Source organism: Tauraco erythrolophus, chromosome 2, assembly GCF_009769465.1.
Source record: "Tauraco erythrolophus isolate bTauEry1 chromosome 2, bTauEry1.pri, whole genome shotgun sequence".
In the NCBI taxonomy this organism is placed as follows: Eukaryota; Metazoa; Chordata; class Aves; order Musophagiformes; family Musophagidae; genus Tauraco; species Tauraco erythrolophus.
In genome coordinates, this window is record NC_141466.1 from 15,291,653 (window position 1) to 15,315,307 (window position 23,655).

Genomic DNA, 23,655 nt, shown 5'->3' on the forward strand with positions numbered 1-23,655 from the left:
AAAAAGATGGATGATCCTCTGGGATTATCTGAATTAAGGGAGCTGTTGTGAGCCGAAACATTTGGCCTGATGTTAGGAAGAAATCTGGGTGGGGAGGAAGGGATGGGTAATGTCCCCACCCAGGGTAGGGATCAGTTATAGAGCTCATCAGTGACTGCTGCTCTGCCTTTGCAGATCTAATCCTTTTCCCATTGCAGAGGAGCAAAGAGCAAGAGTTGTTTCTGATAACAGTGCATTTGGGCTCCCTGCTGCCCCATCCACCTCTTTTCTCCTTCATGGCCCGGTGAGATGGTAGGGCAAGTACCATGGCCCTGAGGCACAGCCCGTGCTGTGCTGGACATTCATATTTGTTTCCTCCACTGTCAGTCAAACAAAAGGAACCGTTTGTGCTCCTGCTGACATTGGTTGTGCTGATTCTTTTCCTTGGATTAGCTGTGGATGCAAGGAATTCTCTTTCTCTGGAATAATGAATGCCTGTAAAATGCAGCAAGAGAAGAATGATACTTACAGAGGGGAGTTCATGACACCATAGGGCAGTGCAAGGAGTTGGCCAAAAGGGATCATTCACTTAGCATAACTTTTAGCACTCTGCTAGCTGTTGGTAATGGGCTGTGAAAACTTTACTGTCATGGTATAGACAGTGCTAAATTGTTTAAACTGCAACTTTCAGAAAAAAAAAACCTTTAAAATCCTTTTTTTTTTTTTGAGACTAGCTATTATTTTGACATTTTTGGACTTCACCGTTACTTTGCAATACAGCATGTTCTGTGGAATGCTGTACTGCTCTGTGTGCTTCGAGACACTGAACTGCTTCAGGCAGAAACGTACAAGCATGTTTGGAGAGGATAATTTTAATTAGCACAATTACAAACCCAGCCAGTATTGGCCTAAGTTATCCAAATGTTGTTACCCTCTAGTCCAGAGAAAAATTATTTTCCCACTGTTAAGAAACGTGATAGAATCGGTCAGCAATGTGTGTTCCAGAAACAAATATTTGCATATAGGCTAGTACAGCAAAGATTTTCTTTTTTTTCCCCCCGCCCCCCCCCAGCAGCTAGCTGTGCATTAGCAATGACTTGAAGGCTTGCCAGGTCATGAAAGTCAAGGCCAAGCCCGTGTCAAAAAACAAGCTAGTGAAGACCTTTGGACGCCACTGTGCAAAGGGTACTGTTCTAACTGATGTTCTCAATCCAAGGCTCTTGGAAGAGGTGCCAGGTGACAAAAATAGTTATATTTTCTAGGGCGGATGGAAAAGAATGCTGTGTACTTCAAGCTGGTGTTTTATTTTGTAACTGGAAGATTCAAGTTGAGGACTTGGAGTTGTGGAGGCTTTCTGTATATGAGTCCTAAAAGCGTATCTTGCTCTCAGTGTTTGATTTGATGTCCTTAGCAGAATGTAACTGGACCACCTGTGTGTTACCACACCATTCAAAGCAGCTAGAAAGCTATGTGGAGTAGTCGACACCATGTGCTCAAAGATGAGTGAACCATCTTGTTATTCTAGGCAGTGCTAGGAAGTATTTTTAGCATATTCCTTTTTTCCAAAATTGGCCGAAACATGATAGCAGAAATAGAAATATTTGTTGCTGTTTCATCTGATCAGAGTGACCAACTGAAGCACACAGTTACAATACAAAAAAATATTTTATTTGTTGTTATCTATGTACAGCATGTATATACTCCATAAGATTAGATATATTGGAAAAACAAAAGCACTTTGGTCAGTCAGCTATATATTAGATTTAAAAAAAAAAACAAACCAAAACAAACCCTCACTATCATTAGCATCTAATTGACAAAATATCACTCTTATTAACTTTGCAAAACTCATTGCCTTTCTTTTCAGCAGCCTTAGTATTCAATTGACTTTGTGTAGAGTCCCTTACTGTACCAGAGTTGAAGGGTTTCTTTCTAGTTTTAGTGCAAACTGTTGTTTGCAAAGGTCCCAGATTGAAGTAATGGGCTTGCTCTGAAGAATTTTGCTAGAGAAACCACCGATTGCTTCCAAAATGTTTTCAGTTAACATGGGTTCATATTTAAATAGTTGTCTTTAATCTCTTCATTTTTATAATTCAGTCTTAATTTGTCTTACTGACTAAATGGGTATTGATTTGGCTTTGTAAAGCCATATATTTCCTATTTATCATGTCAACTCTTGTGGGTTTCTTCTTTTGAGTAGAGATGGAATTTCTGGATCTGAAAAGTAAGGATCTGATCCCAGCCGCATTAAGGACTGTTTCTTTCTCTTTTTCTGACTGTAGTGTGATGGTATTGAGGTATATCTAGCAAAGCATTCTTCAGGTTTAGAGAAGCTAAAGGAAGAAATTTCATGACACACAGTACGGTGATAGTTCCTGAGGTTGTCACTTAATGCTGTATGACATGGCACGTGTGACTGACTTTCGCTGAAGTAATTTTATGCTGGTGCCTGTTAATTCAGCCAGTCACGTGGATAACTGTAATACAGAACAATATGTGACAATCCTAAGGTATTCCGTAAGCACCAAAGATGACTTTGAAGTTATCTGGTTTGGACTGAGTGACTCAGGCAAAATTAATTTTAGATTGATTGATTTTTAAAGACTCTGCACATTACTTGCAGGAAGAGTCACAACTTGGTATCTTTCCTAAATTTTATTAGATCACTGCCCAAACAAAAAAAAAGCCAAGGTGATACAGCAATTTAGGGGTTTTTAATGCTAATATTGACCATTGACCATGAAAAACAAAGCAAGGCTACTGTTAAATTCATCACAGATGTGAACAAATGGATGATAGATCTCAGTCCAAGCAGCACTTAGCTTTGCTGCTCCTTGCTTCCCAGTAGAGTTCAGTGCCATCTTCAACATAACTTCCTTGAACAAACATAGGTTTAACGGGCTGACTTACTAGAAATTGCCATCTGACAAATTTTATTCCCACAAAACTTTCGAACCTAGAATATGCATGAGTAAGCAGTGTATGAGGCGCTTTCTTTAGGCACAACAATTGAGAGAATTTTCAGATATTTTCTTTGGTTTTTATTGCTCGTGGGATGTAATTGTCAATGAGTATGGGATAAGAAATACTACCTATAATCATAAATCAGTGAACCATTTTAAGAGGAAAATTTGATTTTAATATCACATTTCACTTTTCCTCAAAAAGCACTGTTTATCCAGTCAACATGGCCTTTTCAATAAAGATACAATACTTGATATTATCCAGCAAGGAACACAGTCAACATTTTCAGCCTGTCTTTGGCCAGAAATTGGCATAAAGTGTTTAATATGTAGAATTGTTGATGTTGGTTGTTTTTTTTAATATCGTTCATAACTAACTTTGTTATTGAAGCTATCCAGTTTGTTAAACAACGGAAATAATCCCTGAAGCAGCTGAATAGGACTTGAGGGGAGGGGCTATGCCTGTGTGAGATTAGTCTTGAAAGATTTTAAAACTAGTAAGTCTTATCATCTTATATCTGCTTTTAAGTTATAAATTAAAGAATATGTGTTTCTGACCATTTTACCCATAGGCAAGGTAGGGATTGAACTGAACTAGACTGAATGGGAAAAACTGCTTTTTCATTATACAGAAGAGACTACAGCTGTCAGGAGTTGGTTCCTGACTTCAGCCCGTCGTGGTACGGGGGGTTAGGCAATGAATTCTCTCCATTCTGTTACAGTTCACATTAAAGCTTTGACCAGCAGCATGGACTTGCTTGACAATTGTTTAACTAATTTTAATTTTTGATTATATGTCTTGGTCTTAATACAGTTTATTCTAATTTCAAATGAAATTTAAAACATTTTAGAGCAATACAAGTAAAAATATCCGAAAATCTATTTAAACTTTTTTTAAAAAAAAAAAGACATATTTTTACTTTTTTTTCCCTTCTACTCTCTTCCAGAAACATAAAAAGGCAACATCATCCAAGATAGCTTCTAGATAATAAAAAGAGAAATCTTTTTTTTCGGTAATTAAAAAAATGGTGGAAAATTAGATCATACCTCATGACAGCTGGTGCTGGGATCCCTCAGTCCAATCACAGAAATTCTAACTTAAAACATTACCTTATGTGAATTCCTGATATGAATATTTGTAATATTTTCTATATTCTGAGTATAAAAATTTTCTTGATTAAACATCCTAGTTACTTGTTTATTTTTCTTCCAAACAATAATGTTATTGGTTCATATTCAACTGTTCAACTGTCATCCTCACTTTGTTGTGAGACATATAGCCTGGCTTTTGTGAGGATGAATGGAAAGCCTGAAACCCGTTACTTGTGAAACTTTTATTCTTGAAAACAGAATTTAAAAGAATTTATATTCTCATATTCTGTATTTTAAATGCACACGCTTCTAGGCAAATTTATTTTTCTCTACATGCTAAAGTTACAGGTGGGAGTTGAGCAAGTGAGAGAAATGGTAGCTTGATAGCTTTAGACCTGCATATAACAGTTACCTCATTTGTAGTACTACAAGAATTGCAGCAGGATATGAAGATTTTGTGGTGTTTGTCTTAATCATGTACTTAAATTCCAAACAAGCTTTTCATCTCAAACTGTTTTCAGAGCTATGAATTCTTCAGTAAAGAAATGATAAAATAAGTTTTAAATCACTGATACTGGACTGAAGTTTGCTTCAATAAACTTCTTTATTAATCCAATTGTTTTGTATCAAGCAAATCAGAATTGAACTGAAAAACAGCTGTCAGGTTTCTGAAACAACAAACCATTTTGTAAATGCCCTAATATCTAGGATATTATTTATCTTAACTGTTCTGGAGGCTAATTCTACAATTGTTTTATGCAGGTTCCAACAGGAACATCTCGACAAAGTTACCCAGCTACCAGCTATCAGGACTTCAGCAACTGGGAATCTCTAATGAAAATTAAAGAGGGGCTGCTAAGACAGAAAGAGATTGTGATTGATCGGTGAGTAACCTACTCCTGCTGCATCGATTAGATTAGATGATGTAAAAGCTGTGATGTAGAAATGAATTGCAGGAGAGCTGCTTAGTCTGTGAAGTTGTTAGGTTCCAGTCCAGCTAGTATTTATGCACAAATATGTGAGAGCTAATCCTTGCTAGGAGAGAAGACTGGCTGCTGGCTAGAAGTCTTTTACGGAGTTGGAAGTTTACTTAGAGGACTAATGCCTCTGCAATGGAAGAGGGAGATTGAGACCGACAGCCAGTTCTGCTGTCAGCCTCCCCATCTTAGCTTCTTACCAGTCTGGAGGTTGGTATCAGACATTTTTCTGCTTATACAGGTCTGTACTTCACAGAAAGTGACTTGCAAGACGAAAATTGGTAAACTGCATTGCCTTGATTTTCTTTTCCATGACAAGTACAGAAAGGCAATATATTTGAAGCCAGTTGATAAAACTTTGAGAAACTGGCCTTTGCAGTAACATTCAGCAGTAAAATCCTTTTCAAATGCTCATAAATATTATTCAGATAATAAAATATTAAATCCAGAATCTATATGTCAGTGAATACATCGCTTATTAAAATTGCTGTCAAATCTGAAATGGGCCTTGGCAGCAACTCACTGCTGTTAAGTTTCTAGTGTATCTGAAGTAATTTCTGGAGTTCTTGATATTTGAATAAAATGAAGCCTTAATGAGGAAAATGTGCTTTTAATGAAGGGCTTGAGCTTAATGAAGCTTACACTAAATTAGCAGATGTCATCAAGAGCTGAAGAGTTTGGATGTAGGACAATTAAGAAGAGCATTTTTATGTTTGACATAATTATCATTTGGCTTAGTCTGTGTCTTAATAATAAACTCTTGACTCGTGGCTGAAAGAGGAGTGGTTCTTCTGATCTTGAAATAGTTATGCCCTCTTACTGATACTTTGCTCCACAGCATGAGGAGAACTGTATAAAGCAGGTGTGTGTTGATCACAGGAATGTCGGGCATCCATTATTAATGTTTTTTGTTTCATCTAGCGGTTCCTCTGTTTTAATGGGTGGAGATAGACAACTTGGTCATAATTTACTTTGGGACCAGGAGAATTATGCTTGTACAAGATCTGTTTGTTCCTCTATTGCAACAGGCAAGGAATTGCAGTGGTTGGAAATGTTTCTAGCCCCTAGCGATCTGGCCAGTACCTCTGCTGGCATTGTAGTGATGAAGATTGGCATCAGCTTCCCCAGTCTGATGTGGCATGTTAGTGTGTGTTTGCCTGCCTCTGCAGCTGAATATGGGATGTGAAGTTACAGACTGCAGCAGGTGAGGCACGGGCACACCATCCCACTCTGCCAGCTCTCCTGCGGAGGTGGTGATCTCCCAAGGGAATAAGCAGTTGAAATGGAAGGAAACATCTTTAACTGTTACTTAGACCTCCTCTGTCAGAGCATTTTGATCAGCTGCTTCAAGGCTGTCGAAATTAGTGTGTTTTTTAGGCTTGCTGTATCGGCCGTAGCGCCGTACATCCTGCTGCCCACCTCTCAGGCCTGTGTCAGCAGCATTTGCAGGTATGTTGCCCGTGACGGCTGGGGGCTGTCTTTGGTGCCTCTGCTGAGCCCGTCGTCCTGGGCACTCTATATGGAGGCTTGTTACACAATGGCAGCTAAAGAGGCAGTTCACGTTGTTCTCCTCACACTGGAAATGAGCTTACAGTCAAGGGTGAAGTTTCTGGAGTGACAGTTTGTAGCCTAGTTGCCTGCTAACATTGCATGAGACTGTCCGTGTTGAGGAAGCAAAGCTGTTTCTTGATATCCGATGATGGTGTGCTGGTTCTTTTTTTTTCATGCAAGTCATACTTTCATGTGACTTGATGATAGTGAATACAGTTCTTTCTAGATTTCTGACCAGAAGTTGGTTGAAATCATTCCTTTTCACTCAGTTGAAAACGCAAAATACACTCTGGAAACTATGGAAGCAAAACAAAGACCACTTACTGATGTTACAGTAATTTCCGTTAAGTAACTGGTGTAAATTATAATAACAAAGTATAATAATACATCACAGAAAAGGCCCATTTTTTAATATCGAGCCTCCATTTGGGCAAAATATTTGCCTTAAAAGTTACTGGTTTATAATGAAATAAAATTATTTAAAATTTTATTATTTAAATTTGTATTATTTAAGATCAGTACAAAGTGATCTTGCATATTTAGAAGGATTTTGACACATTCTTTTTTTTTTTTTTTTGAAAGAGGAGGTAGTATTTTCTATGATAAAAGTATTTTTTGTTTCACTCATGGAGAAAATGGTACATAGCTGCTGTCCAAAATCCTAGAAATAGAACTCCATTATAAAGCATTAGTGTTGTATTTCTTATTATATGGGGTATTAATAAGACTGAAGTGTGAATAAGACCTTTCTTCAAGGCACTAAGGGGTACTAAGCAAAAGTTTGATGTTATCCATATTTAACATGTGAGGACATAAGGCCTTGCTCTGAGAGTCAAGGTGATGTCTGGGTGTAAACCTAAGTCTTCCAGCTCCTGGTCTTCTTGAGCTTACTTTAAACTTTTTTTCAGAATTTGAATTTATTTGGGAATAGTGACCTAAAATAAATATATAAAGTTTGCTAAAGTGTTGTTAATTAAGATTCAAGGCAGTGGGAGTTAAATTACAGAATTTATACTTTTAGAAAGTGGAGGAGGAATTCTTTTGTTGACTGAGGTTTGGTAGGAGGTGTTTGCTGAGAAGGCCCTTCATACCTGTGGTTTTCACGGAATTCTAAAAGGTGTAGGCTCCTTAAGCCATGTCTCGGGCTGAATTTGCAAACTGATAACTGGAGAATGCCGGCAAGACATGTTTAATTCTGGGGAGACAGAAGATTGGGAGAGATGGGTTAACCTCCTGCTTTCTGGAAGCTGGAGGAGCAGGAGAGCAGCTGGTGAGGTGCTCCAGACCCAGCTCTTTGCTGCTGACAGATACAAGGAACAGCTGGATGAAAAGCAGCACACAGGGAACACCCTTCTCTTGCCCTTGTCACCAGCCTCCCTTTCAACCACAGGGTTGTTACCCACTTTTTTTAAGGTTAAAACTCTCTTCTGTTGGGGAATCGCACTGGGGGCCAGCTAATCCAGGAGGTGGAGGAGATGAACCTCACTTGGCACCACACACCTCGTTCTACATAGCAGTGCTTAAATCTGTTGATAAGTAGGAAATGGAAGCTCTGTACAGGGCAGTGTGCTTAAGCTGTTCTACGTTTATCGTGTTAAAAAAGGGAGGAGGGGCAGGAGAAGGAAAGAGAAAACTGCTGCCTGCTTCCTTTCTTTCCATACAATGATAAAAAGGCAACAAAGATCCAGCCTTTCCAGATTAGATTATTAAACTTCCGTGTTTTGCGTCAGAAACCTAACAATTTGGACTAACTGCAAACACATTTCAAATAGTCATAAAAAAATTCAAGGAATAATGCTTACAATGTAAATCATCGTACTTGGATACTTTGTGTTACTGGAAATTCAAACAGAACAGAATTTTAAAAACCCCAAACAGCCCCTTGCGTCTGTGAATAGAACTAGTGGCTTGATTTTTTTTTTTATTCTAAACGCTGTGTTGAACAGCAGATTTAGTAATAGATTAGTTAAAATTGATTTGATTTGTGAAGTCTGTTTGCCATAACAAATGCGTGTTTTTAAGTATAAATGTGCACAGTAGCATAAATGGGTGGGTTTAAAGTGGTTTTGGTTTGCTTTTTAAAACTGCTGTAGGAATCACTGCCAATTTAATGAATTAGAGCCTGAAAATGGTTTTTAGATCTGCTTTTAAATAATGGGATGAAGACCATACTTTTAGGAAGTAAAAATGTGGCATGAGGAAGGGAGTCTAGTGCGTGTGTGTGCACACACAGGATCACAATGGCACTTCTTAAAGGTGTGTGTCATGTTTTCTCAGCACAAGAGCTGTTGGTATAGGCTGGGAATAAGGACTTAAGGATTTTGTCTGTAAGAGGAAATCTGCTGTAACACTTAGTACTAGAATGTCTGTCACCTGCTGTACAAAATAATTGGATTATGTCATTGCCTTACTTCTGTGGCAGTATAGTATGTAACACCGCATTATATTTAGCACCAGAGGGAGCCAACAGTGTTTGTATTGGTTTAGAAAATTACGACATCACATTTTAATTCTTTGTGTTGCTCCCCTGTTCCGTACATTCACAACACTGAAATTACAGCATTTGGTACAGTTGTGAATGCCTCTTGAAACTGGGCAGACTGGGCATCCACTGTAGATGTCTCTAATGTCGTCCTGGCACTGTTTGTTTGGCAGGGATGGCATATAGCAGGTACAGGAATAAATGCCAAATATCTGAACATATGACGTAAGCTGCTGAGAATAACACTATGTGTGCAATGTTCTCTTCCAGACAGCTTAAGGGCATTTGAACAGCTTTTTAAGGAAAGGTAGACATAGAAGTATAATTTTAGTCAGTAGTTGTCATTCCTCAGGGCATAATAACATTTACATCTTAAAACAGTTGCTAAATCACTAGCTTTCCATCCATAGCTGAATCATGCTTCAATGTTTTCACTGGGACAATAGAATCAGACTTTCTTTGCCTTGCGTCAAATTGTCCTGACTTCAGCAGTTGACATCAAACTGCATGTGCTCTGATAGTGCTCATGTTACTGCTCATGTAAAGCTGTAATTCTCTTAATTTGAGCTGCTCTGTTAAGATCTGCAGCATTAGCATATTGTCATGATTTAACCCAGCCGGCAACCAAAGGCCATGCAGCCACTCGCTCTGCCCCACACCCCACCCCCAGGTGATGGGAAAGGGAATTAAAGGAGAAGAGGGAAGGAAACTTGTGGGCTGAGAGAAGAACAATTTAATAATTGAAATAAATTAAAAGTCATAATGATAAAAATAATAATTAAAGTGATAATATAGATGTACAAACGAGTGATGCACAGTGCGATTGCTCACCACCTGCTGACCAACGCCCCACCTGTTGCCAGCTAACAATCCTGAAAACGGAGAGGTCCCAAAAATGCAATCCTGGAAAAGAGCAAGCCCAAAAGAGGTCTGAAGAGAGAGCTTCCTGGCCAACCCTCATCTGTATACTGAGCATGATGTTGCATGATATGGAATATTTCATTCGCCAATTTGAGCCTCGATTCTAAGCCTAAACTCAAATCCTAAACTAGGAGTTGTGGGTTCATTGCTTTGGCTATGCTCCCTCTCAGCCTGCTGTGCACCTGCACTCTGGCAAAACAAGGGAAGCTGAAAAATCTTTGATTTCCTTAGCAACAACAAAAAACATGAATATGTTATCACCATTCTTCTCAAACCAAACGCCGTACTAAATCCAAAATGTAGTGCTATTCGAGCTACTAAGAAGGAAACTAACTCTATCCCAGCTGAAACCAGGACACATAGCCACTTGAGTGATAACTTGATGTCATTTTTGAGGAAGCTTTGAAGTCACCCAGTATCTGAGTGCATGCATGTTTAACTGGGATTTCTATGCAGGTAGTAGGGCTGCAAGGAATCTCATCAGAGTGTCTTACTGTGTAAAGTATTCTTTGCTGGCAAGAATAGCTTGAAAAAGGTGCATTTGTCTTTTTCTGATATCACCAGGTAACTTGTGGTTGAGGCTTTTGTGTCTTGGGCTGGTAAACTTTCTGGAAGATCTTGTTACAGAGGAATTATTTTAGCAGTTTTAAAAGTTCACCTTTTCAGAAGTGAATCTTAATAATACAATGCAATAGAATTTTTTAACATTAGTTTTCACATAATAACCTAGATTTGGGTAATGTAGGGCCAGGAAGGAACTATCTGCTGGGCCCTAGGGAGGACAAGCTGTAGTGGTGTCAGTCCTGGTAGATGTCTATGCTATTGCTATCTGCAATAACAGATGTTCTACAGCCTTTCTGGGTTAGACAGTTTGGTGATGAATTAGCTGAAACATTAGAAAACTTTTCCTAATATGACTTGGTCTTTCCTCCTAGGTCATGTTTTCTACACCTCTGGTAGCTTTCGTTATTCCTTGAGATCTCTCCAGCTGATTAGTACATCTTCCCTGAAGTGTTCACAGGGGCCAGTCGAGGCCCCGCTCTGGCTGAGCACTCGTCTGTCTCGCTGGCCGCGCTTGTGTAGCGTTTGCTTTTTGCAGTGCAACGTTCTGTAGTTTTGATCAGCTGCAGTCCCAGATCCTTTTCTGTGGAACTGGTGCCAAGCCGTTTTCTATTCTGTAGATTTAAATATTTTTAGGAAGTTCTAGTATTTGGCAGAGTTGAGAAAGCAGGAGGACAAGTCATCCTGTCAGGAGACTGCAGAAGTTGAAAACCTCCTGCCATGGGAGGGAGCGTGCAGACCTCTGTCTGAGCAGACGGTCATGTCTGTGTCCCTCTCACGCCTCACACTCCCTTGACTAATTAGCCCAGAGCATTTGAGGAGGAGTACAGTTGCCGACTGTGGTCTTGCATGCCTTGCTTCAGCACTAGCTTATCTCTCGTGGATTAGGCTAGCATTTCAAACTTTGATGCAGTTCAGAAAAGTAATTTAAAAAATAAGAATCCGTCCAGAACAGAGATCGCCTCTTGACTCCCGGAGGTAGTGTTCCCATCTTCTCTTCAAGATAAGTTCTCCTGTGACTGGTGGGAAGTTAATATTCACTCTTAACTGCAGGCTCTTAATTTCACAGAAAAAAAACCCAGACTTTATTGCATAGGAAGTTCGACATTGTCTTTTCGCATGACCTTTGCTGATTTTGGAGTTCTTTGGCATTATCTTCCAAATGACGGAAAATGTATTCGCTTTGTTTTTAGGACTTTGTTTACTGCTAATATCTTTCCCTATCAGTACTTTGCACGTTTGCACTTGTCCCAAGAGATCATGCCTTTAAAACAAAGGGATATAAAAATTAGTACCCAGCTTCTTAAGCAACACAACAAAGCAGCATACCTCGAACTGCAGTGTGGAATAAATTATCTATGTAATACAGAAGAATCCGTATTATATTTTACTTTGCATCCTGGTTCTGAGGAAATCTGCTCAGGCATTTTCACCTAAAGCAACTCCTCGTTAACAAATGACTTTTGAAGGTAAGCATCAATTGTCATTTGGCTTATGATAAAGTTACTAGTGTCTCTTCTGTGGTGGAGGAAGCTCTGTTCTAAAGTCCCTGAAGTGTTTGAAGATACTGGACCTTTATCTTGACTTGTAGTGTAGGACTTAGATTTACGCTAATTTAAGCCTCTTAAAAGTTGAGGGCAGGAAGTGCTTTTCTGACAGATGTGGGTTTCTAAAGGCTCTTTCATGTTAGAGTAAGTGAGGGGTAAGATGGGTTTATAGAGAACAGATGAGTTGGGCCCAGGTTGAAGAAAATGTGGTTTAATTCCTGACGAATGCATATATGGGTGTCTGTGTAAACATGTGTCCTGCGTGAATATAAGAAAATTGTGTGAATGTCAGTTATGTCATACTGGTGTGTTTGAGATATAAGTAGAAGCAATTTATTTAAGTGGTTTATTTATTATTAATACTGGTCTCTGAAGGCAGTCCAGGCTTGTGCATGTTCAGCTATCCAATGTCCTTTGTGCTGACTTGAGCTTTCAAAGGGGATTGTTTGAGCTAAAGTACAGAACTAGAAATGGATCAAAATCAAGGTCTGCCTCTCCCGCTCCCCAAATTGATAGTTCACTCTTACAGCTGTAACTTTGCTTTTGCTCATTTGAACAGATCCAATTAGTGTCAAGTGGCACCAGTAGTTTTCCTCTGGATTCTAGACAGCTTTGTAGAGTCACGGTTGTCCAGGCTAGGGGGAGCTTGGGTGCCATTTCATGGGGCATAGCGTATTGTCTTCCCCATGTTTGTCTGCAGAGAATAGTGGCACAGGGAACATGCACCACTAGAAGCAGCCCCTTACTGTCCGTGGGCAGAGACGCTGCAAATTTATCAGACCCTTAGTTGAAATGCCCAGGTGAATCCTTTTTTGGTCATTCTCTAGCCTGCCTTGAAGTGTATTCTGAGTCTGACCTTTAAAATAAATGCCTTAGTGAGGTGATGCTCTTACCACTGAGGCCAGTATTTGGCCTGCCTTTCTCCCTCCGGTGATGTGCAGAAGAGCACTAACTCTCTTGATTGCACAGCGATGGTGGGCCATAGCGGAGGTCCCTGTTCCAGCTGTGGCAGCTTGGCTGGGCAGTACCCGTGGTGTGCCACGGACAGGGAGGAGAGCCACAGCAGTACTGCCTGGACTCTTGCCTCTCCTCCTCACTAGCTCTCCCTATTCAGTTCCTTGCCTTCAGTGTCATCCCAGGGCCCCAGCTCCAGGGACAAGCTCCACAATTTTGCTCAGGGCCAGCGTTGTTATCACCACAAGATAATCCCTGGTTTTTACCACACAGCTCCTTCGATCCCAGTGACTTCGCACTCTGCTCTCTCCTTTCCAGCCCCATGAGGACCATGAGTTTCTGGGGAGCGTGAGGGAGTGGGCAGGGAGCCGTGATCCAGTGAGTTACTGAGAGCTGATGTCCAGGACACAGGAGGGACACCAACAGCCTCTCCCTAAACAGATGGGGCAGCACAGTGTTAGTGCATTTTCTTCTTGTCGTCTGCGTGTACCAACTGAAAGTGAGCTGCTTATTTACAGGCCTGGCTTTAGGCAAGCTAGAAATAATTACTTGATGTTAGGGCATGCTAATGGTCATTGCAAGAGGAAAGGATAGCTGGTGGGCTGTTCTGCTGTTTGCAAGGACTTTAAAAGAGTGGGTTTTTTTCCTTAGGTGCGTAATTGACTGAAAGTATCCTGGGATTTACTTTTGTCCCACACCCTCTTAGCATCAGAAAGATAGAATTTTGAGGTGAATTTAGTGAACCGCCCTTCTCAGATGCTCAATGCTCAGAATTTGCTTTCTCCCCAGTCATAATAACGTTCAGGATCAAGGGCTTTCTCCTACAGCAAGGGACGTTGGCAGAGACCTGCCAGAACCATGCTGGCTTATGTCACTTCATCAGTTTCAGTCCTTTGAGTGTGGGCTTCTAGCTTCATGGTGATTGGCATGTTTTGGTTTGATTTAAATTGTTGGGCTCAACACAGAGGTTACTGTGTGGGAATGGAAATATGTGTGACAGGCAGGAAGCCAGGTAAGGAGAGCTACTCTCCTTAAACACTGTAAAAATAATTATGCAGAATCAACATCCTAGGTAGCCTAGTCTCTAGTGCTGGTGGTTAGTGTAAGGATAGAAGTTGACAATTTCAGGAAAGGTGAGAGAATTGTATGATCTGCTATGACAGGTTTTTAACTTTTCCTTCCTTGTAAAGCATCATTGATCTGCAGTAGTGAAACACGACTGAAGCTTTGAAATTTTGTTTATAAAAATAAAGAATGCTTGAGGAAATAGAAGAAAAAGGAACAAAAGATGTGTGTGTTTTACAAGACCTGGAAATAAGCCATAGTCATTATTGTGAGAAAATAGTAGGGTTTTCCATAAATAATCTAGCTAGCATATAACTAACTCACATATGGGATTTGGGACAAAAGAGCTGGTTATAGGGACCGTAGAGCACGTAGCCATGTATGTTGGATAACCTGTCACTTCAGCTGAGTTCCCATGGAAAGAACATACCTGGGAGCAGCACAGGGAGGATTTGATCTCAGGATATTTATACATCATGACTGGAGATTCAAAAAATGGGGTGAAAAGACATAATCCAGTATATCAGTGAAATTTTTAAAATAAAAATAATAATGAGAATGATAATAATGAAAATATAACAAGCAGGTTGCTTCTGAGAAAAAAAGCCTTCAAGTCATCGTATCTGAAGAAAAACAGACAATGTCTTCAGTGTTTTCATTGCAGAGCTCTTCTGCGGGTAACTGCAATGGTCTTCTGTGTACCAGAGAATCTTCTAGTTAAAAAAAAAAGAAGTTTAAACTCTCTTTTTGTCTGCTTGCTTCTGCACCACCACCCCTCCATTCCTGGGTACAATGTTACACCTTGAGGGCCATCTGGAAAGATTCATGCCTGAAGTGACTGAGAAAACAATTATATTAGTGTCATGTTTATATTAATTGATTGGATAGAAGAGTTGAAGTTTATACGTCTTTTAATGGTTGTTTGGTTGATGGCTTTAGAGCAGAAGGTTGCTTCCTTTTCTCCTCTTCGTAAGTCCAAGTAAGGGGAAGGGACGTGTCAAGACAGACACTTGAAGTGAAATAGAGTATTTTCTCTTTGGACAAAGTTGCTGAATGAAACCATGTGAAAAGTCCTGTGACATACACATGATATGTCAGTAACTCTTACTTTGCCATCAACATAAAATTGTAACACTCAGTCATGGAAGAAAACAGGGAATTTGTCAAGGAGAGTAGCTTCCATGATACCTAGGTACAGTGATTTCTTTGAACCTAGTTGTGAGCTATGGTCTGGTTTCTCGAGTGTGGGCTCCTGCCAGACTCCCCCATGCCTTGAGCTCAGGCCACAGCCTGCGCCCACTCATACATGGGTGGCTTCTGAAGTCAACAAAAGATTGAGGAGCTTGATGTCTGGAGATTTCAGTCCTGTAATTGGAAATTCCTGTGTTGAATATTACAGGACAAGGAGTAGGTCAGAGTAATGCAGTGTAGCTGCATAACTCTAATGTCTGTGGCCAAAAAAAAAAAAAAAGTGAATTTAATCCTTTTTTTAAAACATCTTGAACCTTTGGGGAGACTTGAGGTTGTTAGCAGCTGATCAGAGAAAGAGAAGAGTGGAGGAGAGTTTGCCAACATTGTTCGCAGCAGTTACAGAGTTTCGGTCTGCCCTGGTCTGACCTTCTGCGAACACCGAGGATGCGCACAAGGTTACAAATGTTACGGCTGATGCACGGTGAGAGTAACGTTGCTGCCTAGAAGGTAAAATCTCTGCTCCTGGAGTATCTGTATGTGGTTTGGGCCTACCTAAAGTGGCGGTTGCCATGTATCTGAGCAGAATTTTGAAAGCACCTAAATGCTAAAGGTTGTGTTGTTTTGCTGTTGAAAGTGCTGGAATGAATGATTGGTAATAGGGAGGCTCCTGGGGACAGTGTTCCCGCTGCAATATGCGAGCTGTGTTTGTGAGAGAGTTTAAACTTGTCTCTGCTTCTTTTAAATAAAGTTCACAGCCTGTGGTTATACAGTGGATGAATAGTAACAGCTGTGGGCTAACAGAGGATTAAAACTGTCTTAGCATATGAGAACATCAGTGATAAAAGGCATCTGGTATGAAGTCTCCAAGACTTATAGGATTGTATGTAAATAGTAAATATGTTTCCATGGTGTTTATCTTCTATTCTGCTCGTGACTGCTGGGCTGTTTTCAGAATTTTTGTTTCTGGGTGCCATGAGGTTAATGATATTTTCAGAGAGGCGGTTATGCGAAGAAGCTGTGCGGGATCTACACAGCCTTAAAACATTTGTCCAGTGTGTTTTGTTGGCAAGGTTTTGTAACGGTGGAGAGTTTCGTGCTTTACAGAGTGAAAAGAAGCAAGCTAGTTACGCTCTGTGCGAGCGCAGCTCTGTTTCATCCCGGATTAATTTGTCTCACCTTTTTCCCTGCAGGGATTTGGTAGGGTAGGGAAAGGATTATGAAAGGAAATATGGTAAAGTAGTCCAAACTACACTGGAAGTTCAAAAATATTTTAAATAATTTACTCCAGGCTGTAGAGTTTAGTTCAGGCTATTGAAGTCCTACCTGTGAAGGCAATCACTGCTAAGATGCAATCAGCCACAGAGAATCATGAAGTGCCTTCAAGGGATGTGACAAATGGGTAAATAATTTTAAAGCACATGGGGCAAAGATATTTTAATAGATCTGTCTAGTAAGTAATAAGGTGATAAAAAATGAAAAAGACTTCTGTTCATAGGTTAAGATGACTCATACTGAATAATTTTGGTATCAGTGACCCAGCATGCACAGAAGTCATCAAGGCTTTATATTTTTCTCATATGATTATACAAGCTGTTGGGCTCATATAAGGTCCGTTATGAGTTAAGAATATATTCTTTTACCTAATCTTCAAATCTGCCTCTTCCAAAATAAGTTTGAAGCTTTTCATTTGTAGTGCCATTGCACAGACGCCAACCAGAACTACACAAAGTCTTTCAGCATTATATTCTCTTATATTTGTACAAGCTTGTTCCATCTAGATAGTGGAATGGAAGAGAGAAGCCTGAAAATCACCTGCGGTGATACAGAATATTTTAAGACTTGCTATGCAGTCATGTAAATACATTCAGTTGCTCTATTTTTATTAATTACACAGAATGAATTGTTCTAAGGTACCATCCAATTGCAAATTGTTTATACTGTTTTTCCATTCACTGCTATTCTTTACAGGTACAAAAATAGGGAAGCACAAAAAAGGTGTTCTGTAGGCATGCATCATGTCTTCTGCAATGAGTATACTTAAAAATTTAACTTAGAATGTATTCACTATTTTTGAAATATTAAGTTCCTCTTGTAGACCAAATAATTGGGATACGGTTGGCTGATGACTAGCTAGGAGGCTAAAATACTCCCTTTAATTGGGTTTTCGGGTCTCATTTTTCCTCTTAAAATTTGCAGTTGGCATCTTTTCAACCAATACATCTTTGCATTAGTCTATAGATATATAATACAGATTTTGTATACTCATGATAACGTTTCTGAGATGCTCTTCCTAAACACGTCCCTTGTGAAACTTTAAAAAAGCAAACCAACTTTGATCTTTTTCTGTACTTTTAGAGAATTTGCTGTTCCAGTGTGTGCACAGACAGATCGTCTAGCTTGAAGTTAACCAGTATTTGCCATTTGTCTGCTCTTAAGATTGGGTTTAGTCATCTCGGTTCAACATCATTGTTTCCAGAAAAGGCAATCATACTGCATGCTTAGAGGCGAAACAATTTCATGCTTGCATGCAAATGTGTCCTAGTATAAAAAAAAAGAAAGAAAAAGGGAAATTAAAGGAGTGGGCAAAATTGAGTTTAAGTTTGAGAAGGTTGCTGTGGTATTTCAGGTGGGTGCTGACAGCTCCATTCTAGAGTCAGCTATTGGGGTGCCCATCACTCTGTAGAATAGAGCACACCTCACAGGGCTGTCATGTGGGCTGGGGCTGAGACCTGGCATGCATTTGTCCTGCAGTCATGCTAGTTCAAATGCAGTCATGGTTTAAACAGTGATATAATTTGTGATATAATTAAATAGTGATGTAATAGTGATACTGTTTCCGCTGTACGCTGGCCAAGCGATTGGTGTTAGAAGTTAATTATGGTTTAGTATGCAGTGTGGTATTTTACCCTAAGGGTGAGTTACATCTTATGTAAAGCAGTTGATCGAGGAAGTCTTAAGTGAAAAGGAAGATCTTGCAGGAAAGCCATGCTGACTATCTCATATAATGACTTCTTCTTCTTAAGTTCTTTTGACTCCTTTTGATTTGTAAATCTCTTTAACCTGTATCAAAAGTCAGCTCTGGCAAAGAGAGAGAGGCTGAGCAGAAGTCCCAAGTAAAAGGAAAGCTCAAGTTTTGTTTGTTTTTGTTCTACTTTCTGTATACTTTTTCCTGCTTGCACTTCTGGCCCTGGGAGAAAATGACAGCAGAAGCCTCTCTCAACCCCCACAAAATTCATAAGAGTTTTCAAATTGTATTTCTACAAGATTTGCTTATTTTTGCCAGTTAAGCACAGACAGTTTGAGGTATGCTTAAGTGAAAGTTACATGTCAACTGTAGTTTAATAGCTCATGTCCTGATAAGATTCCAGTTTTAGTGGTAAATTAGACTAGTTGCAGTCTGATTGTGATGGGAAAAAGCCCACAGCTAATGTAGATCCAGGATAGTCAAATATGTTGCTACAGTATTCTTCGGTGCAGGTATTAAAATCTATGGGTTTTTTAATCCCTATTCCATTCACTTTCTTTTTGAATAAAATCTTTTTATTCAAAGATTTGAATGTATGTATGTATGTACATATGCCTCTATGTATTACAGGCAAAAGCAGCAAATTAACAGTTTACACCAGAAGATAAGAGAGAATGAATTAAGAGCTCAACACGCAAGACTGAGCCATCTTGTGAACTGCGAAGAACCTTACATGACTAATTTGCAGGTAGGATGGATGTTATTCTTTTAGCAAAGCTTTCCATTACCCAGTTACCAATACCTGAACACATGTTCACAATTATACTGCAGGCCAAAACGTAGAGCTTTTGTGATTATTGATGGTTGTGTAATTGTATAGCTATAAATTGCATAGAGAAGAATACCCTCCAACTGTTGTGGTTTACCTTACGTTTGCAGAATCCTAAGTTACATTAACATTGTGTCCATACTTGTTTTGAAATCTAATAAAAACGGAGTAAGAATGAGGGATTGTGACACTGTGAGAGCAAGGGTTTAACAGCGTGCCATGTAGAACAGTTATGCAGAGAGAGATTGGGAGACAAAGTAGTTTGATAAGAGGGTGTTTGAAAACAACTGATGGAAGGTTTTCTGAAGAGGAGAAGGAGGTATTACCCAAAGGAGTGTTTAGATGATATCAATAGAATAGATGGAAGAGTGTGAGAAGGCAAACAGACTGGTGTAGTATTTTTGCATAAGACACCTGAAAAGGAAATGGATTAGTACTCCTAGGAAAGGGAATGTGTGGTGGTATTTTGGGCATACCTGTCCTAATTTTTATGTAACTAGCACAAATATCAGAAAGTGTAAGGATGAGGTAGCATAGGCTAACCATGAAACGCAGATCAGTTTGAGGGCTGTGGCTGCTACCCTGTCACAGCACATAATTCCGTCTCCAGACCTCAGCGTATCTAAAAGGCAGTGCAGAAAGGCGCTGTTCAAGGCAGATATGCAGAGAAGTAGCTTTTCTGTCTCCCTTTTATTACCTTATCTTTTTCTGCCACAAATATTGCACGAAGGTCTCAGCTGCGCATCAGGTGAGAATCTGGTTTGTGTGAGACAGGAGAGAAATTCAGGTGGACCCTCAGTTCAAGCTAGGTATTCAGAAACTTTTTCAGACATCTAAGAATGTGGCTTTTGGTGCTTTCAGAAGTTCCTTTATAAAATACTTCAAGATTCTGTCTAGGTTAAGATTTTTGGGAAAAAAGTACTGCAGAAACTGAAATTTTAGTGTATGTATCTTAATATACCATAATACACTTCAAATAAAGAGCAGATGCATTCATTTTTTACAATTTAAAGAGTTAAAAAAGTTTATAATGAATTAGGATTTCTGTTTGATTTGTGTGCCTTCTGTAAGATTAATTTAAAAATGCAAATCTCCTTTGATGGAGGTTGTAATCTCTTTTAATGATTCGTTGAACGAATGTTACTAGTTAAAACTAGTCATCATACTAGGTCTGTATGGTTTCTTTAAAGACATCAATTTATGTTATTAAAAGAATCTTGAAATGGAAAGCCTAATGGGATTCATCGCCTTTTTTCTCCCACAAGCAGTTTATTTCCATTTTGTGCTTGTCTGTGGGCAGTGGAGGTAGAAGAGTAATATTGAGCTGCATGAAGTGGGAAGGGAGGAGGGTGTTGGGACACAGGACAGAAAGCAGGAGGCCTGCCTTCTGCTTGTAGCTGTAGTCTCAGTCTTGTCCCTGCCCCGTTCTGCACCTTGGGTGCCATAGCTCGAAGGTTTGAGTAGTGCTAATGTTCTGCTTTAGAAGGATCTTGAGATTGGGGCATCTCTACTTTAATATATTCATAGCCATTTTATAGAGTGTTTTTCTTCTTAGGGATGGTATGATAATGCAGTGGCAGTGATGTGTTTTGAAACCACTTTTTGTTTGGATTTTCAGGAGTTTCTTTTGGAAGAAGTGTCACACCTCTTCCGTAAATCTGAGGGGAAGGTGGCCCCACAATGTCTGTTTGCATGTGTTGTGAATGTAAATGTGCCCAGCTTCTTTTTTTTTTTTTTTTTTGCTCCAGATTCCTGAAATACATGCTGTTACCACTTATTTTAATGTTTGAAAAGTCAAACCCCACCCTTCCTGACAGTAGAAAAAAAAAAAGCAGGACTGTTTTCTGCTGTGCTGCTGAAGTATACAGTGGTATGTGTGCGTTCGTTTGTGTGATTATTTCTTTTCTTTTTGTAAGCAACCGCAGTATGAGAGCACACTGCTGCAGCCTCATGTTTCAGAAAGATCAACGTCACACCTTGAGGAGCTTGAGCGAAAGATTGCAGCACCTGAGAATAAGGAATTACAACTCAGTGAATTGGTAAAACAAATTTCCAACAAATCTAGTGAGGAGAAAAAGAAGATGGAGGAGAAAGTAAGTGTCTTTCATGTTCCAGATTTCCTTTTGGTACTGTTAGAGCAGCATATGTTTTGTTTGCTAGAAAGCAACTTAGTGTGTAGGTTGCAGAGCTATTTTCAAAAGGCAGGTAAACAATCTGTGACAGAAAAATTGATGGTTAGTGGTGGTAGTTGTTGGCAATGGGTAAATCTGAACTTACAGTGAATACACCTAAAAAGCGATACTAGATGAATGGTGGCAGTCATGATGATGGTTTTAACTAGGTGTCAGTACAACTTGCTTTGAAGACGAGCTACTCAGCTCTAAGAATTCGTGTAGTTTGAAGTGTTTACTACAGTAAATAAAATACTGAAAAACATAGAAAGAATGTGAAAATGAAGTCCCCTTTCTAGCATGGCTTGTAAATGCAGGGCTCATGCTTTGAGATGCACTTGCCAGCCTGTATGTGTCGACTCAGCAGGAGTGATTCTCTTGTAGCTTTGCCAGGATGTGCAGGGTAGACTTTAGTCTGAGACAAGGAAGGGGCTTAAATGGCTGTGTTCTTGGAACTGTCTTGACAAGGAGTTTCTTTGGAGTCTGAAGCAGTACCAAGTAATAGATTTGAACATCCTGACAGCCTTGCTTTATTGCAGGCAGGAATGTGCCATTGACCAAGTGGTTCCAAATTAATATTTTAGGAATGTATTGTCACTGTTAACTTCTCTTGTTTGATTGCTAGGCCTTACTACTGGGCTTAGATTTATATTAATGCAGTTCAAGGGGTAGGAGCAAAATGATATAGTGAAGTGGCAGGTGGGAAGACAAAGAAAGCATAATTCATCTCAAATTGCATCAAAGCCTGCAGGAAATACATGCTCTCTACACACTGAAGCGTGAGAGTACCTAATGTCAGTTAAGGACCCCGTGGAGGACTGGGAAGCCCCAAAGGCATTTTATTTATCTTGTACAATAACTCTCTCTCTCTATCAGGATGTTTTACCTTAGAACTGTAAGGCCAAAACCCTTCTACTTTTATTTAGTTTTAAAATAATAAAAGCAACTCAACAAGGTTTGGGAGCTCTACTATTAAGTTGAACAGTATCAAGCTGGAACTTGATTCTGCCCAGATTCTGCCCAAATTCTGCCTTACCATTTTCTATGAACCCTGCTGTATGCCTTTCACTAAGGGTTAACATTCGGGAAGGGCAGAAATAGGATGCTGCTTCTTCCTCCTGTCTCAATTTTTACTGCTTATGTTCCTCACCGTGTAGGAACTGCTACTGTAGGTGGTGGGAGTCGTGAGGACCTGCGCAGCAGTGTTTGTGTCAGCAGGGTGGTCTGTAGCTAGGAGCCTGATTCACTGCAGAGTCCCCTTAACACCTAGCCATTCTGTGCACTAACAAAAGACTCTCAAGGAGAGAAAGAGCAGGGAGAGGGAGCATGTGTTTCTGTAATAAAATTAGTGCCCATTTGTTTGAGGGAAGACTGGAGGGAGGAAGGAACTGTGCTGTGTTCCTGCAGGGATATGGCAGGCTGGGAACCCAAGCAGTAGGCTGGGTGCTGAGCCTGGGGATAGCTGTCTCTGGAGTTCCTCTGCTGTGCTTACAGGAAGATCAGCCCAGAGCCCAAAGGTTTGGTGTCCTGGGTCAGTGACTGATGCTAGGGGACAAAAATACAGTTTCTGTCTATGCTGATCAGAGGGCTTGTTGCCAATAGCTGTGCTAGGGTTATTCCAAGCAAATGCCCGCCTCTTCGGAGAGGTTAAGGTTTTTTTCAGCCCAAAGCCAGATTTGACCAGGGAGTGGGGAAAATGCTGTTAGCATTCAGGTAAGCTTTGCTTGTAAGTGTATACTGGAAGAACACGTAGAGGCTTAGGTTAAAGTTGCTGGCATACACTTCTGTTTTTCTATCTGTCTCGCTTTTGCAAATAATTTTATCTTTTCCTACATTGGAGTTTTTAACACACATTTAAATACAGTGTACAGATGGTATGTTTTTGACAATAAGGGACAAGCTGTGAGCGTTTGGTGTAGGTGGGAGGAAAGAAAACATAAGAAACATCCCGTTTCCTTGGCCATCTTTTGTCAGTGATGAGAGGCTAGGAAGGTCTTCCTCATCACAAAAACAGGATGTGTTGGGACTGGAGAAGGTTCAGAGAAGGGCAACAAGGCAGATATCCGTCAGAAAATCAACGGAGGAATGATTAAATCTTCACACTGGAAAAGAAGTGACTGAAGGCAAGTGTGATGGAGTCTGCAGAGCCACAAGCAGCCTGGAAGGCCCAGAGGGCAGTCAGTTGCTCACTGCAGCTCCCGTTGCAGGGGTGAGGGAACATCTAGCAAAGCTCTAAGAGCCAAGTACATGATCAGCAGAAAGAGCCAATTCCTCATGCCAGTTCTCTATAACAAACGTGTAGATGGTCTCTCTGAAGACTGTTCTGGATGCTAAGAGTATATAGGTGGGCTCAAGGGAAAAATGTATATCTTGATGGAAGTGCTGCCCTGTTTTAAATGCACAGAAA

The 23,655-nt window shown here is 40.0% G+C and overlaps 1 protein-coding gene across 1 annotated transcript in view; it reads left to right on the plus strand.

Annotated features, from left to right (window-relative positions):
* The window catches only part of CEP85L (centrosomal protein 85L), a 121,284-nt gene that overhangs the window by 84,744 nt on the left and 12,885 nt on the right, over positions 1–23,655 (plus strand). Inside the window, exons 4-6 of the mRNA XM_086632114.1 lie at positions 4,797–4,918; positions 18,879–18,996; positions 20,994–21,170. Coding sequence (XP_086488240.1) covers positions 4,797–4,918; positions 18,879–18,996; positions 20,994–21,170 — 417 coding nt within the window. The remainder of the gene's footprint in view (positions 1–4,796; positions 4,919–18,878; positions 18,997–20,993; positions 21,171–23,655) is intronic.